The 16,925-nt window shown below is 44.5% G+C and overlaps 1 protein-coding gene across 6 annotated transcripts in view; it reads right to left on the minus strand.

Moving 5' to 3' along the window:
• Window positions 1-216: 216 nt before the first annotated feature.
• Window positions 217-16,925, minus strand: part of trps1 (trichorhinophalangeal syndrome I) — a 170,029-nt gene continuing 153,320 nt past the window's right edge. For all 6 annotated transcript variants that reach the window (XM_080787927.1, XM_080787926.1, XM_080787928.1 and 3 more), the window contains one exon: window positions 217-8,040. In XM_080787927.1, coding sequence (XP_080644053.1) covers window positions 6,328-8,040 — 1,713 coding nt within the window. In that variant the 3' untranslated portion in view covers window positions 217-6,327. The remainder of the gene's footprint in view (window positions 8,041-16,925) is intronic.

Here is a 16,925-nt window from a genome sequence, read left to right on the forward strand (position 1 = left end):
AGATCCACCAGCTGGAAACCACGCACTTCAAGCTCTTGGATCTGCTACCTTTGAATGCTTTTGAATTTGAAACCTGAAAAGCAACAGGTTGACTTATGAGGTTTACACCCAACAGACATTTATCCTATCTATATACCTTGTCTTAACAATACTAAGAGTTGATTTGCACGGGGAAAAAAAAAACGAAAAAAAGAATGACAACAATAAAACATCCAGTGTTCACATATTGTTTGTTATTACTTTTATTAATTATTATCGTCGTCATCATCATTATTCTTCAAGTTTAGCTGTGTAACAAACTTTTCTTGGCTGTCAAAATATGTTGTTGAAATATCTTTTTTTTTCTCAGCATGAAATAAAACCTAAAGACAATGAACATACATAAAAGGTAGAGGAATAAAATACAACATGAGAGAGAAAATGAACTAAAAAACAAACAAACAAAAAACATCCCATTCTTCTATAAAAAGCCATTAAATTGAATAGACAAAATTCTAATAAAACATATTGGTTAAATGTACAAAGGTCATGTTTAAGAGTGTGTGTGTGTGTGTGTGTGTGTGTGTGTGTGTGTGTGTGTGTCTTATAAGACCAAAAACAAACTGGCCTCAATCACTCTGTCTCCCATGGTTACCGCATCCCATAATGTACACTCGCTCCGTACCCATTGTGTGTGTGTGTGTGTGTGTGTGTGTGTGTGTGTGTGTGTGTGTGTGTGTGTGTGTGTGTGTGTAATATCCCTTCCTTGGCAATAAGAACATAATAAATGGAGTGCAAGCAATCATCATATTCTATCAACACATTCTAACAAAAATAAACAAAAATAAAAAAACATGAAACCGTTGTTAAGGCCCCCCTGATGTAAACGCTGATATGAAATGTTACATGTATTGTCCTGGTGGAGTATAAAACAAAAAGAAAAAAAACATACACGTCATAGCGTCTTGCAAAACTTCACACCTCACACGTCTGTTGTATCCAGTAATTATGTCTAACAGCTGGCTATATTCCCATGAGTAGAAATGTCTGGGACCAAGAATATTATAAAGGCATTTTGGAAGTATAGGTTATACTACAAAATGAGATATAACGTTGGCTCTCAATTACAGCATATACAAAGGTTCGGATATGTGGAAATCAGACAAGTACGTTATGACACTTCTGGGCGTGGCATTGATGAAAAATGTTTGTTCCTTTCCAGGGCTGGGTTCTATATCCGTTTATCTGTTTCACCTTTCACCTCTGTCAAATGTCGCAAATAAAACCTCCCTGAAAACAAAATGGATAATACATTTACCATGGGCTGGAGACTGCAATAACTGTGTAAGACTCAATTGAAAATTTGCTGATCCCAGCCCTGGCCTTTATTAGCACATAATGGTGTGTTTGGCAGAGTTTGACCCAGGCTTGGTCACAAAATTCCTATACAGACCCAAATTCCTATATGAGCCCAAGATGTCTGTTTTTTCTTTTTCTTTTCTTTTACATCAGCGTGTAAACTTACAGGCCTGAAATTGCTACTACATTGCTTAAAAACAAATTACTTGAACATTAAAAAAGAAACAGTATCACCTGCTGTAAACCCAATAACTAGAGTAGGTGAGAATTTAAGTCCAACCTAACCAAGAACTTCAGGGCCCAGCCAGGTTGAGTTTATACAGGTCTGTCATTAGGCAACATGGTATCAGCTCAATCCAAACAAACCGAACACTCGTATCTTTAAGAAAGAGGCAAAGGAAAGGGAGGAAGCGAGACGTGGAGGAGAGGCCGAGACCGTTTGAAAGAGTGATGGAAAGAAAGATGTCATTCATTATGACGGCAGCATGGACCCAAATGTGCTCATCTATAGTCTCACGTCACGACTCACGAGTCATATCCGCTTTGTGAGCTTACAAATTGGCTACTTTCGGTCCGCAACACTGTGGTGCGACAAAATATAATGTCTGACTTATATATATATATATATATATATATATCATAAAGGTGAAGTGAAATAGAAAATGAGACTGAGGCATAGTTGAGTGGTAAGAGGGCTGAAGTGACACATGCGTACAACACACACACACACACACACACACACACACACACACACACACACACACAGTGACACACTTGTACTGTACGCTCCCTCGTTTACATCCTCTAAAGATATTAATTGAACGCCCCCTTGATTTATCCATCTTCCATCCTCTCCAAACAACTCTCTTCTTCAAAAGGCACTCATCTATTCAGCTAAACACATCATCGTCCGTCCGTCCGTCCGTCCGTCCCATCCATCCATCCCCCCCACCTCTCTGTCCTTGAGAAAGCATTGCTTCATTCCTTCGTTTTGTTTTTGCTACATTTGCAAATGTAAACAGGGTTTTTTTTTGTTGTCTTTTTTAATATATATTCCGCTAGCAGCCCCCGTTGTGAGACATCCATAACTCAAGAAATGCAAATCCAACAAGCTTTGCATATTGGCACAAAAAGCACTACGTACACGTACAGGTACACGTACACGCACACGCACACTCACACGCACACGCACACGCACACGCACAAGCACACGCACACACACACAGCATGGTACTGTGAGATGAAAATGTGTCTCACAAATTAAAAGAAAATCTAAAAATCTTAAAAACTAAAAAATAATAAATCTGGAATTGCTTTTTAAACTATACAATGGGTGTTTAAACGTGTTTCATAGGAACTTCCTCATCATGTATAGGGGCCATAATGTAAACATTTAAATAAATAAAAGAACACAACCAACAGAAATGTAACCCGAGAAGCACGGCGGCGATTAATGAATGAATAACGGTCAACACTTGAAGCACACGTCATACAGTACTGTGTACAGTACATGGTACAACAGTTAGGAAAACATCTTCCCAACCTAGAGCACTCTCAATAACAACTCGTATGAACCTGTGAGGATGATGTCAGTTATGGAACGTACGTATACGTGCCACAGCTCTGCATTTTGTACAAGTGCTTAAGAGAGGTTTCTTGGCTGTGTCTATGGACGGGGGTTAAGGCATGATGTGTTAGCGCGTATAGTGTCTGTCTGAGGCACACGGAGGGGGGGGGGGGGGGGGACGCTACAAAACTTGGAGCATTTAAAAAGGCGGACAGTGAGGATTACTGAAGCATTAGCATAGATTTACACTGGTATATGCATATGCTTAACGTCACAATCAATAATTAAGGAGCTGGGGAAATCAATATTGCCTCCTCTTACTAAGGCGTTCAAGGTCTTCTTTTTTTTGGTATGGCAGGCTAGGGTTTCTTTTGAAAAAAGGTAAATAATTCAATGGCTTGACACGAGACCGCACCCTCAACAGCACTGTGATTGCTATAGGTGAGGAGGTCTTTAACTTCAATTTGTCCATGTTATGCTCTGGGAGAAAGGCTGTACATACATTCTCTCTGCCGTTTGGTTGCCTTTGTCTGAATAAGTGGATGTAATAATAAAGAATTTGAGTCCCAGTTGGTTGGCTCAAGAGGAGAACCCAGAAGCCTGATAAATCCGTTTACACGTTTCCTGCACTTGTAAGTATGCGCTGCAGTAGCGACTCTCATCCCAGCTGCACCGCATTGGATGTATAGGCTATTTCCTGTATTTAGGTTATCTGGCTGTTGCCAGCAACATGGATCATACAAAGCCCACTGTTCTTTAAGAGATTGATTTATGAAACGTTATTAACACCATATATACGTTTTTGCTAGTGTATAGGAGAAGGGTGAAGCCAGAGTCTCGTCCGTAACTCAAGAGATACTAAAGTAATGTGATAAAATAGGTTCTTCAAAGTACTACATTATATTAAAAAATATAAATAGCTCGCTGGGTGAGTAATCATTGACTTGGCCACTGATTCTGTTTTTTTTAGTTATTAGTTATTAACACAGCTGGTGTTAAGCGCTGCTTGGACATAAATCCGGTAGCGAAGCTGGAGTATTGTTGAAGCCGTAATAATCAGCATAACGAATTACTCTGATTTGTGTATGAACAACAATATGGCATCCCATAATAAGGTTTGTCAAACCTTTGTAAGATACATGACCAACTTGCACCCTTCATTTCAAACAGGCAGATACACTGGATAAAAACCTTACCAGGCACTGGGAGGAATACATACGATTCATTCATATCCTTTGGAAAAGCATAGAAAAATATCATTCCTTCTTATTATTCCCCTCCCTCTCTCTTTCTTTCCTTCAGATGGATTTATCTATCTTTTCACGCAAAAAACCAATCCCTTGGTGTTTTTGTTTCCTAGCAACTAAGGCAGCACTAAGGCTGGAGAGGTGATTTGGTCTCCATGAAAGAAGAAATTAAACAAGATGGCCGCCAGACAGCTGCATACGGGAGAGGGAGACTTTTTCTTTTTTTTTTAATGGCACACACTACGTACATGGCATAGCTCTATGCTTTTCCTAGTGACAAAACAATTACAACCGTTTTTCTGTAAAATCTAATCCCAAGTGAGAAAACAGTGAAAGCATTGTAAAGGAATTGCAAACGTAGTTTGGACATGATACTTCTGATACTCGCCAATATAATGTCAATGAAGTCGTTTCAGCAAGAGCATTTTTGTATGACGTTACTGGCTGTTACACAGCAAAAGCTTTCCCAAATCAGTGTAACACAAGGTAAGCTAGACAAAACACTACAGGCCTGTGTAGCCTTAATGCAAGGCTGTTTAGATTCTGTCGACACAAGAAGAATTCAACTCCATACGTTTCTAGGTCTCTCTGTAAGACTGCGTGACCAAGTGATGTTAGGAACACAGAAGATACAGGAGAACATCTTGTAACATGCTAAGACCATGTGATGAAACACAAATAAGAATACAAAACATATGTAACAACATGCTATGACCATGTGGGACCTATCAACATGTGGAAAACATGTTTAGAACACGTGTCATGTGATGTGGAGACCAGTGGGTTGGTGTGAAACACGCATGACCCCTGAGGACTTAAGAACCAATCGCGTGCTTTCGTTCGATCAGACGTTTCCTTTGAGCCAACACACACACACGTACCCACACATACTTAAACACACATACGCACTTATACAAGTACACACACACACACACACACACACACACACACACACACACACACACACACACAACCCCCATCTCTTGCTGTACCATCTCTTTTGGACTGCTGTCGTCAAGTCTCCAAAACAATAAACAAAACAAACAAAAACCAGTTACAAAAAAATTGCAAACTAAACAGAATAAAAACAAATATAACGTAAAGACTAGTTATTATAGTACCTTTTTCTTCAAAAGCATTATTTGCCTTTACAAAATAACATAGTAAAACGTAGCAAATTGCATGTTTTGTAATATAACATTATAATTATTTTATTATTATTATTATTATTATTATTAATATAAATGTTAAGCAGGTTAATAATTGGTTTGTTCTAGTAGGCAGGCAGCCAGGCACATAGCTAGTATCATGGCACAGAGGAAGGTAAAAAATAATGTCACTTGGTTTTGATCCGAATGGACAATGCGGAACACTTCGGATTACGACAGCTGTTTGGCTGGTTCAAACCAGTTCTGAGCAGTAGAAACAAGTTCTGATCGATTCAAACCAGTTAAAAAATGTCCTCCAATAGGAAGAGTCTGTTCTGGGAAGCAACAAGATGAGAAGGAATGATCCTTTTGTATCATGGCAAAGCTGGTCGGACTTCACGTTTTGGTAGGAATCCATCTAGAAGAAAACACAGTCCAGAACAGAACTGGTTCAACATTAAGGTCCAGTTGCATGATAACTGATAAGATAACCCAATCAAGATGAATGCAATTGACTAGTTGGAACCAGTCGAGCATGGTATTAACAGCTCAGCTCGGTTCTTTACAGTACAACAAGGGAAAGCATCTCCTTCTAGTAATTTTCTTTTTGCTAAATGGCAGCTGTGCAAGTTTTGAGCCCCATTGTCTCAGACCATACAGGTGTGGATAGATACCAGACCAGTCGAAGCCAGAGCCACACGCTCAGGGTTTGGAAAGTACAGAGAGGCTCCTTTCTTTCCTAACTAAGACTTCTGCTCCATGTAATTGCTGAATTAACAATCCAGTGGCCATAACTCAACATGGGATTCAGGCCATCTCCCTCTAGATGTCATTGCAGCTGAAGCTCAAGCTGAATTCTGGGGAGAAAAAAAAAAACATTTAACTGCACAACACCCGAGTGCTTCCATCGTACGGGCATGGTCGATACAGTGACCGGAAAGGGGACCTTCATGACGTGAGCCAACCTTTATGAAGGGTTGGCACAGAAAACAAGCTTATACACATCACCCCAGACTACTCTGTTAACTTAATTTTCTACTACGCTCTCATCTAAGTTTTTAGATGCATCGACGGCCGTGACCTCGGCTTCCTTTGTGAGGTCATCGCCGTCCTCCGTGTCCATCTCGTCTCCTACTTCCTGGCTGGTGATGTCATGGACCTCTGTGCTCCCTGGTCCTCTCTCCTCTACCCTTCCTGCTCCTGTGACATCACCACCCCCATCATCATCATCGCCGGCATCATCGCCGGCATCATCGCCATCACCACCGCTGACTCCTCCTCTCTCAGCGCAGTCTGTCCCCGTAACACCATCGTCGTCCTTCTCTACGACCTCATCGCGATCTTCCCCGCCGTTTTCCTCCGCCGCGGCCGTCACATTCGGACTCTCGCTCTCCGCTGCCGGCGGCTCGCTCTGATCGTCCCCCTGAACGTCTTGCGGCGGCGGCGTGCCCTGCGCCGCTGCCGGTGAATCGGCGTACCTGTGCAAGCCCCTCTGTATGTGCGTGGTGAAGTCGTAGCGGTCGGCGCACGTGTGAAGGCAGAAGCCGCACTGGTACGGCCCGCCGTCGCCGTGGCAACTCATGTGCAGCGCATACATGACCTCGTCCAGGAAGTAGATGCCGCAGTGGACGCAGCGGTTGGACAGGTCGTCCTGCGTGGACGCCTCGGAGGTGGCGGCGGGCGGGCTCTTCAGTGTCGACACTTCCTCCTTCTCCTCCTTCCCCACCTCCTCCCGCCGTTCTCCACCTTCATCCATCCTCTCCTCCTCCTCCTCCTCCTCCTCCTCCTGCTTCTTCTCCTCCTCCCGTTTCCGCGTGTCCCTCTTCCTCTCCGCGGCTCGCGGCGACTCCTCCCGTCTCCTCTCGGTGCCGTTGGCCGTGGCGTGAGAGTCCCGCTGCCTCATGGCGAGGTCCAAGGGAGCGTCGTTTTCCAGCGGCGACGAGGACGAGGAGGGGGTCTGGGGATGGAGAGGAGGAGGGGGGTAGTGAGGCGGAGCTGGGGGAGGAGGGAGGGGGGAGTAGGGGGAGGCGCAGTAAGGCACCGTGTAGCTCTGCTGGTGGTGCTGCATCGGCGCCACCATGGCGCCCAGATAGTGAGCGTTGCCTCCGAGGCCGCCGGGGTTGCCGAGGCTGCCGATGCTGCCGATGCCCCCGGTGACCCCGGTGGCGGCCGCCATCTTGTACTTGGTCCAGAATCGGAGCCAATCGGATTCGGAGGACAGGTCGGGCGACAGGGTCAAGGGGAGGGGCAAGGAGAAAAGTGGATACTGGTATTTCTCGATGGGCGAGCCGGGCGGCGAGTAGCTGGACGGCTTGGACGGACGCATGTACTTTTCAATTGGACTCCCTCGCTCTGACCCCGCCCCTCCTTTCCCTCCCTCGCCCTTTGAGGTTAGCCCCGCCTCCACGAGCCCCCCGTTGCCCTCAGTCACCAACGAGGAAGGGGGGTGGGTGGGCAGGAGGAGGGGAGGCATGCGGCGGTGAATCTCCAACGTCTGATTGGCCAAGAAGGCCTGGGTGGACCGCGGCGAGCGGGAGCGGGGGGAGGGCTGCTGGTTTTTGATCGGTGGACCGCCTCGCTCCGGCTCCTCCCCGTTCAGGCGCTCCTCGCTGGCGATTCGCTGCTGCTTGGAGGCGGGGCTCTCGGCCGACAGCGAATCGGGATTAAGGCGTTTTCTGGTTCTGCGTCGGATGATTTGCTCCCCGTTGTTCTGCTTTATGATGTTCAGAGGTCTGGGAGTCTACAGGGAGAAAAACAAGATGGAGGCAGAGGAGGGAAGAGAGACATTAATATTACATTTAAACTGTCGGCACCCTGGGCGTGTTCCTGTGGGTCTGGAAGTGGAACGAACGGTTCTCGGGTTACGTTCATTACAGAGCGCCACACACACACACACACACACACACACACACACACACACACTGCACACACACACACACACACACACACACACACACACACACACACACACACACACACACACACACACACACACACACACACACACACACACACACACACACACACACACACACACACACACACACATCTAAATGCTAGTTCAAAACGTACATGAAAAGATTTCTCTTCTGAGAGAAGCGGGATGCTTAGTAGTTTCAGTTGGTAGTGTGTAAAGGTTGCAGACGCGGGGTGTGACTGTAAGGTCACTGATTTGAAGTCCCAGGAACAATCCAAGGCAGGGGAAGGGGAATAATTAATGCTGCTCTCTTGTCTCACAATGAACAAAATGTCAAAACACCCTTCAGCCCTTCAGCAAGGCACTTAATCCCCCGACCGTTAGAGCTGCTCAGCGCTCCTGGAGAAGGAGACTGTAATCGCACCGGGCGGCTTCCAGGTGTTCAGGTGTCTAACTATAGGACTGTTGAAAAGAGCAGCCATGCTAAGAAAATAAAAGGGCATGTAATTTTACCTACAATTTCTGTAACAATTTAAGATGTAGCTACATATCTATTTATATCCCTGACATTATAAACTAAAAACAAGTTCGACCTACTGCATATGAAACGGAGGGCTGCAGTTCAGGGAGGAGATGTTACACCTGACGCCGGTGGCGTCTAATCATTCTGGGTTCTGTTTAATTAATACATTCCCCGCCAGCATTATTTAATTTATTATCATTATATTGACAGGATTTCCCCCCGTTCAACCTTTATTTTGAAGAGCCAAAAATCTGGGATGTATCCTAGTGTGTGTGTTGTCGCATCCACTTCCCGTCTACCAATCAGTGCAGATAAAATGATGGGGAGGATCGATTGGACAGAAACAGATAGAATAGCACGTGGCTATCAAGATGGCATGCTCCAGTGTTATTGACAACACCAGCTAGCAACCCAATGCTGATGTGAATAGCATCTCGACCTCGATCGAAAGCACTATAAAAAAACAATTCACGTAAATCTACGGGATTGGAGCTAAACCAGATTAATCCAATTCACTTAGATTTATGTGAAAGGCAGGTTAACAGCCTCTCGAGCACTCGACTGGTTGACGGGCTTCCGAGGAAATATAACAATATTGATAGTTCATCTCTAAATGCATAACTTTAATTAATATTCTTTGTAGTAATATAAACCTCAAACTCGCTCTTGTCTAGGTGTCTTTCCTCCTCATCTCCTTGGGTTTAGAGACCCATCACATCGCCCAGACTTTCCAGACTTAAAGCAACCTTCAGAAAACAGTGCTGTAAAAATCTTTTCTCTTGAAGGTTTTGCTCTTCAAGCTGCCATCATTTCCTGACATGTTGTTCTACCCGTGGGGTTCACAGTCTAATGGCGCGCCATTGAAGGCTGCTTTCTGAACGCGGCACAGCGGTAGAAACTCAACACCATGTTAGCCTTCCCCAGGACTGTCTCAGTCTTTGTAGCACGTGGTATCAAACTCGGTACAGGAAGCTGTCAACTTCCTTACAGGAGAAAGTACAGAAGTATGTGCAGGGGTTGGGAGGAAAACAGCATTGCATAGCATTTGTTGTTGTTGCTGCAAGTCAGACTTCAATGAGCTTAAGTTATGAATCGGAATATCATCGCTGTCAGGCAGAAACCTTTCATCCATATTTCATCTTCTTATGTTTTTGTTTTTCATAACTTAATGCTTTTGGTCATTGTATAGTATATACACATGTGTGTATGTATGTGTGTATGTATGTATGTATGCATGTATGTATGTATGTATGTACACACACAGAGGTGGACAGTAACTGATTAAATGTACTTAAATACTGTACTTTAAGTATTAATTCTGAGTTTTTGTACTTTACCTGAGTATTAGATTTTTTATATACTTATTACTCTTACTCAAGTACATTTCCAAGACAAATAATTTTACTTTTACTTTTACTTAACTTCTAGAAAGGCTGTAGATTACTGAGTATAGGTTATACTAAAAACCATGAATGGAGCGGCCCTGGGAGTGGCTTTGTGAGAACAGTATTGGAGGCAGACTAGCATGCGTGAATGTTCGTATTAAGGAACTGTATTCTTTCTTCCCTTTCCGCCCCTAAGCATCCGGCTTATAAGAGCACAAGGTCTTATGATGCGCTTCATTACATTCAATAATGGAGAGTTAGACCTTCATTCAGCTCAGAACAATGTAGAACAGATGACTCATACTGTGTACAACCATAGTGGGTGGAGAGGGAAAGTTGGCGACAAAACTAGATGGACATGACTCAGTCCTTGTGGGTCTATTAGTCATTTTGTCTCAGTTTTGGTATTAGTCTCCTAAAATACACTTTGACCGTTAATAGTTTAAGAGCAGTGACTCATAATGGCAAAAAGCATCAAGTGAAAAAAAACAACACAATGCCATATTCTCTAACCACGTCAATACCACTTCCAATTCTCAACCTTTAAGTGACTTCAAGGCTGCGCATTACGTATAAATGACTAAAAGCCTCCTCTGCACGCCACGGGATGAACCGAGAAACTCTTGAGAAACACATCTCAGTGATTTGTTCTACAGTAGACACACTGTACAGTGCATGCTCTCCGTTGGTTTGAGGTAGACGTAATGAACCTCCGTTACGCAAACACAGATCAATGTACGTTCAAGTGCCAGTACGGTAGGTAGCTTTTACAGCATGTTGAGTGTCCTTGTACCATTCTGTTTCCGGCTCTCTGAAGCATAAAGTACTTAAATAACTAACGTACAGTACCCCTGTGAGAGCGAGCGAGCAAGCTTGTGCGTGCGTGCGTACGTGCGTGCGAGAGCGATAACGCGTACGAGTCTTGGCTTTCTCCCCGACAGCCGTGACTGCAATACGTGTGCACACAATACGTGTGCACACGTGTGCACACACACGTCGGTGTGATATAATGCATTTGACGTGCAGCCCTTCAAATGGAAACCAATCAGCTGAGAGACAAACAGAAAAAAGAGACTAAGGAACAGAGAAAAGGAATAGGTTGAGAGGAAGCTGCAGAGCAAGAGGGGGATTGGGGTGGGGGGTGTGGGGGGGGGGGGGGGGGGGGGGGGGAGACGGGCAGAGAAATGGAGAATGAAAGGAGGAAGAGAGGAATAATACATTTGAGAGAGGAAACAAAGATGGCTTCAGAGAGACCCAAAGAAAGAGGAATGAAACAAGAGATATATAAACCCGTCCCCGCTGGGCCACAGTCCAATGATTTATGCTGTGTGTGTGTGTGTGTGTGTCTGGTTAGATGTGTATAGCCATACAAATGTATTTGTGAACATCTACATGTCCATCTCTGTGTGCGGGCAGGTGCGCGTGCGTGTGTGCATGCGTGCGTGCGTGCGTGCACACTGTCCGTCTCAGTATAGGTTGTATCAATCATTGGACAAAAGCCACCTTTACCTCTCGCGGCAAAGATGAATAGCATTAGCCTTAAGAAAATAAACACTAGGGAGGGGATTACACAGAGAGAGAGAGAGAGAGGCTGGGATAGGAGGAATGGCAGGAGGTGTAGGGGGGGAAACAAGGTGACTAAACAAGGAAAAAAGAAGCCATGAGACGTGTAGAGGAAGGAACGAAACTAGTGATGTACTACGGAGGAGAGAAGACGAGAACGAGTCTGATGCCCTCCCGCGGAGCACCCCAAATATGTCGGTATCACTCTGTCTGCCCACAGCATGACTGTGCGTGCGTGCGTGCGTGTAGTCTTGTTTTCTTTCTTTTCCCATTTAATCTAAAAAGACAAGAAAAACATGACTGTCATAATTTATAGCAGCTTGCAAGCTAAACAAATCACGACAATCTCATTTTGGGGGATTTAGGGCAGAAAGTAGGGTTTAATGTGCATTCTGTTATGCTCTATTAGGGTCTTATTCACCGAAGCCTGGTCTCCTTTTGTTTTCGACGTGGACTGGAATGACCAGCCACATGCTTTGCCTGAGGATTTCAGGCTACGCTACGCTTGCTGCTCATAGTTCTGAGACACAGTGGGTGGGATAGCTACACACCAGACCTGGCCCAGATGGTGACAAGTGAAATGTTTAGATCGATTCTAAAGAGATTGGCAGCCAGTGTAAGGATGCCAGAACAGAGAGACATGCAGGAATAGACATGTTGTTTACTCAAGTATTGTGCTCTTTCTCTTCGTCTTCGAGTCCTGTCACTAGCTCGCCCTCACTCACATTAATCTCCTATCAATGTATAATATACACTACATTGCTTATATACACAATATGTATTGATTATATAACAGAAACAAGGATTTATGACACAGAAACTCAATACTTGGTTGGCGCTCCAACAGATACTGCATCAATGTAGTGTGGCATGGATGAGGCGATTAGCCATGTGGCACTGCTGAGGGGAAATGGAAGCAGGTCGCTTTGATAGCAACCTTGAGCTGTCTTTATTGTTGGCTGTTGTGTCTCTCATCTTCCTCTTGGCGATACCCAACATACAGTATCCTCTAAGGCTTCAGGACAGGCAGGCTGGCTGGCCAATGGAGCACAATACCCAACATATAGTATTCTCTGAGGGCTTCAGGACAGGCAGGCTGGCTGGCCAATGGAGCACAATACCCAACATACAGTAAGGGCTTCAGGACAGGCAGGGTGGCTGGCCAATGGAGCACAATACCCAACATACAGTATTCTCTGAGGGCTTCAGGACAGGCAGGGTGGCTGACCAATGGAGCCCAATAATACCACCATGGCACTGCATGGTTACGTCTGCTGACAAGCTTCATGGAGAGGCTGATTTCCTTTTCCAGCAGGACTTGGCAACCTGCCCACAGTGCCAAAACTACCAGTAACTGGTTTGCTGACCATCTGAACCGTCACCCTATAGCCACAGGCTGAACAGCACATAGCTATTTTTACATGACGCCATTGGGCTTACATGTTTAATCCAACTATCCGACATTTAGTCGATTATAAAATGTTTTTGGGCACAATTAATTGATATACTGTAGCTGTGCTGTGTTGTGCTGTACAAGCTCTACTCCCAGGCCTCTGTGTGAGACGCTGTGCAACAGTACCATCCACTGGTATTGGCGAGGTGTTTCAGCTTACGTACACATACACACATAGCTATGCAATGGAGTGGCTGTACCACTCAAAAGGATAGTAGAGACTAGAGAGACAGGAGACTATGGACAGGAAGGACAAGCGACACAGAACTCCAGCTGGAATGGAGCCAAAGTGATTACTACTTGATCACCTGCCCGGCGCGCCACAATCCATCTCCCCTCGCCGATCAATCCGTCTGCTGTACAGAAAATATAATTAAAAGTATGTTCCCACTGGTAAGTTGGCTTAGTCGCAGCACGGTAATAAACTGTGCGCTGGGATACAGAGTGAGTCGGCAGCCTGCATCTGGCAGCTCTCTGGCTCACAGGAAAAAAATGGACCCATTTGTATGTACTGTATGCATTCTAGTACAGCATGATGAACATGCATGCATGCATCCCATGGGTGATAAGAGACAAACCCAGGACAAGATCTGCAGCACGATTTTGACACGCTGACTATATTTGAGGGCCACGACACGGGCCCCTCAACTAGACTGATCACACAGCTTGTGTCTCCAACTTTGCCAATTTAACGTGTGACACAACCTTACAACAGGATATATAATATATACATGATGTATAATATAGTTCAAGACCCTGGCACCAGAGCCTCAGTTTATGCACAGAATGGGCTCTCATTTCATTACACTGTCAACTCCTCAACTGACAAAAGAACTATTGCAGTAACAAGTCTGGAGGCGAGGGAGAGACGCACACACCTCAACCAGTTTGGCTTGAGCGCTTTATTTGTATGCGAACAGTAAAACTGTGGGTGTGCACACAGGTTGTGCTCCAAGCCGGGTATTTGGAGGAGCACTCATTTGTGTTTTAATGTCTGTGTGAGATACTGTATGTAAGGCACGCCTGAGCGAGGTGAGTGAGCGCCCGTGCCGAACAGCCTCACGAGTGCACGGCTCTCCTTTAAGGGAGAATTACAGACTAGACGGCTTCTTACAGAATTCTGATAATATATGTATGAACTACTGTTAGTGCCGGATAGTGTGCTATGACTTTAACCCATTCAGTACCCTTTCTGATTTTAGCATTATGTTATACTAAATGCAATTGAAAAATGGCAGATCTACAAGCTCATACGAGCTTGTAGATCTGCAATTTTTGAAAAATCACGAAAATGTGGAGCAATATATATATGTATATATTCTTTCAGAGAACGTTTTTAACTCAAATCTTTGCTTCTGGGGGGGGGGGGGGGGGGCTCCCTGGAACTACATATTTTCAGATGGGGGTCGGCGGCCAAATTCAGACATTTTTGGTCCGCTGTGTCTGTGGTTAGAGTGTAGGAGGAGTCGGCGTAGATTTATTTTCTTTTTTTCCCACTTCTTCCAATGATCAATGGCTACATTATGGTCAATTTAGGGTAAGAAAACAGCTAGTCCAGAATTCTCCTTTAAGCCCTGTGTACAGTGCAGTGCAGTATACCGGTCCTGCTGCTCCGACTCAGCGGCTTATCCGTTCTTCTCCACCTCCACCATGCACAGGACCCTGAGATACCCAGATAAGGTCTGAACGGATGGGGTAAGCCACCGGTTTTCCTGCCAAGAACCGTGTCCCTGATTTAGGAATGAGTAATGAGCATTAAGTGAGGGCCAATTATATGAAGATAGGTTGAAAATAGGTTAAGTGGGTTCTCTAAGTGTTCTCTTTTCTTTTTTCTTTTTACAAATTGGAACCCTTCTAAAGGAACAAAAGCATGGCCACATCCTCGGAGGATGCTGTTTTTTGGCCAGGTACTGCTTGGCAGGGACACTGAGCCTCTTGTCATGGTATTGTTATGGTGGCCACTATAGCAACGGCTTTTCATCAGGCGAAATGCATGGCTCATTCAGGGAAAGGTTAATTTGGCTCTGCTTTGACTTCAACATGTGCTGTAAATCCCTCCTGAGTGCTGATTGCCAAGGTGTTCAAAAACCTGCGATCAACATTGCTTTCCCTTCAGTTATTATTTTTTCCCTTCTTCTGCTGAGCTTTTAGTGGACAGTGAGAGTGGAGATAGACAGGAAACTTGGACAGAGAGCAGGGGGAGAGACATACAGCAAAATGGTCCATCTGGGTGGCCGGGTATCAACCCCTGGCCCGCCATCAGGCATATTTTGAACCCAATTGTCTCTGTCGGATGGAAACCTCATTCAAAAATAGCAAAAGTAGCAGATCTACAGTATACACGTCTATAAAAACTCAAATTGTGTTCCAAGCCTGCAGATCAGCTACTTTTGATGCTGTTGTGTGTAACGCATCGCTGAAGTATAACCCATTCTGACCTGAGATCAGATTCATACAACACAACACACTGGTCTGATGAACCCATTCTGACCTGAGATCAGATTCTAAAAATGTCAGTCGTTCTTCGAATTTTTCAAAAATAGCAGACCTACAAGCTCATATCGCGCCACCGAGTGGCGCGATACGAGCTTGTAGATCTGCTATTTTTCAATAGGTAAAGCATAACATGATGCTAACACCAAAATGGGTGCCCGGTCAGAATGGGATAATGAAGTCTGTGCGTGTGTGTGTGTCAGTCTGTCCTGCAAATTATATCGCTCTGATACGATCTGTCTCACATGTCTCAAAGCTTATGAATTTACATAATGTATATCTTATGAAAAATATAGGGATTAAGTATAGTTAATGGTCATGGACACATTATATCCTCCTATGGGTGATATTGTTCAGATAAAGGGTCTAGAATTCAGTAGAGGAACAGTTCATGTGTCTGACTGCACAACACGTCGTCACCCCTTCCTCCTGTCACTCTGACAAACCTGACAGAGGAGAGGGGAACAGAAAAAAAGGCTTTTAAAAAGTTTTCAGGTCAGAAAAGTTTCGAGAAATCCGATTAGATTTTCCTCAACGGGTAGCCTATTTTCGGAAGGATTTCGACAATGGATGTCGATGGTTTTGGCTGTGTTTGACATGGCATCCATGTCGGATGACATGTCAAACATCGATTGCAGTGATGCACCTAAAAGCTATGGTTAGACAATAGACATGCAACGGGGTGTATTGATTTAATAGCTACCATTTCTGTACCCCCCCCCCCCCCCCTCGTACCCCTGCAGATTGTGTGACAACCACACGACACGGGATGATTGACACTATATGGAAGTTATGGAAATGATGTGTCTGCCGAGTTGTCCTCTTAACAGCGCCTCTCCACACACACACACACACACACACACACACACACACACACACACAGGTAGATGTAATGCGTTTGAAGGAATGCAGGGGGCCAGGGTTACCGCTGGTACACATAATACTATCCCCACACGCATCCCTCTCTCTGTAAACTCACTTTCCATCCGCTGTTGATTTATTTCGTCAACTAAAACTATGATGAAATTTTTTCCTAGACTATTGTTTTTTTTCACAGACGAAAACAAAATTTAAACAAAATTCAAAACGGAAAACCACTCATTTTCAACATTGAATTATGCCATTTATATTGTGTGTAAGTAATAAAAAGTCCCCCCCATTCTGTGTAGCCTAGCCCTAGAACTGAAGGTGTAGAACCTGGCGTCATGTGATCAGTGACATCACCAAGATGTACTTTGCAAGCCAAAGAGTACACAATTAAATGCCGTATTGTAGTGATCAAAATAACAAT

Source organism: Protomyctophum bolini (genome assembly GCF_963924005.1).
Source record: "Protomyctophum bolini genome assembly, chromosome: 17".
Classification (NCBI taxonomy): domain Eukaryota; kingdom Metazoa; phylum Chordata; class Actinopteri; order Myctophiformes; family Myctophidae; genus Protomyctophum; species Protomyctophum bolini.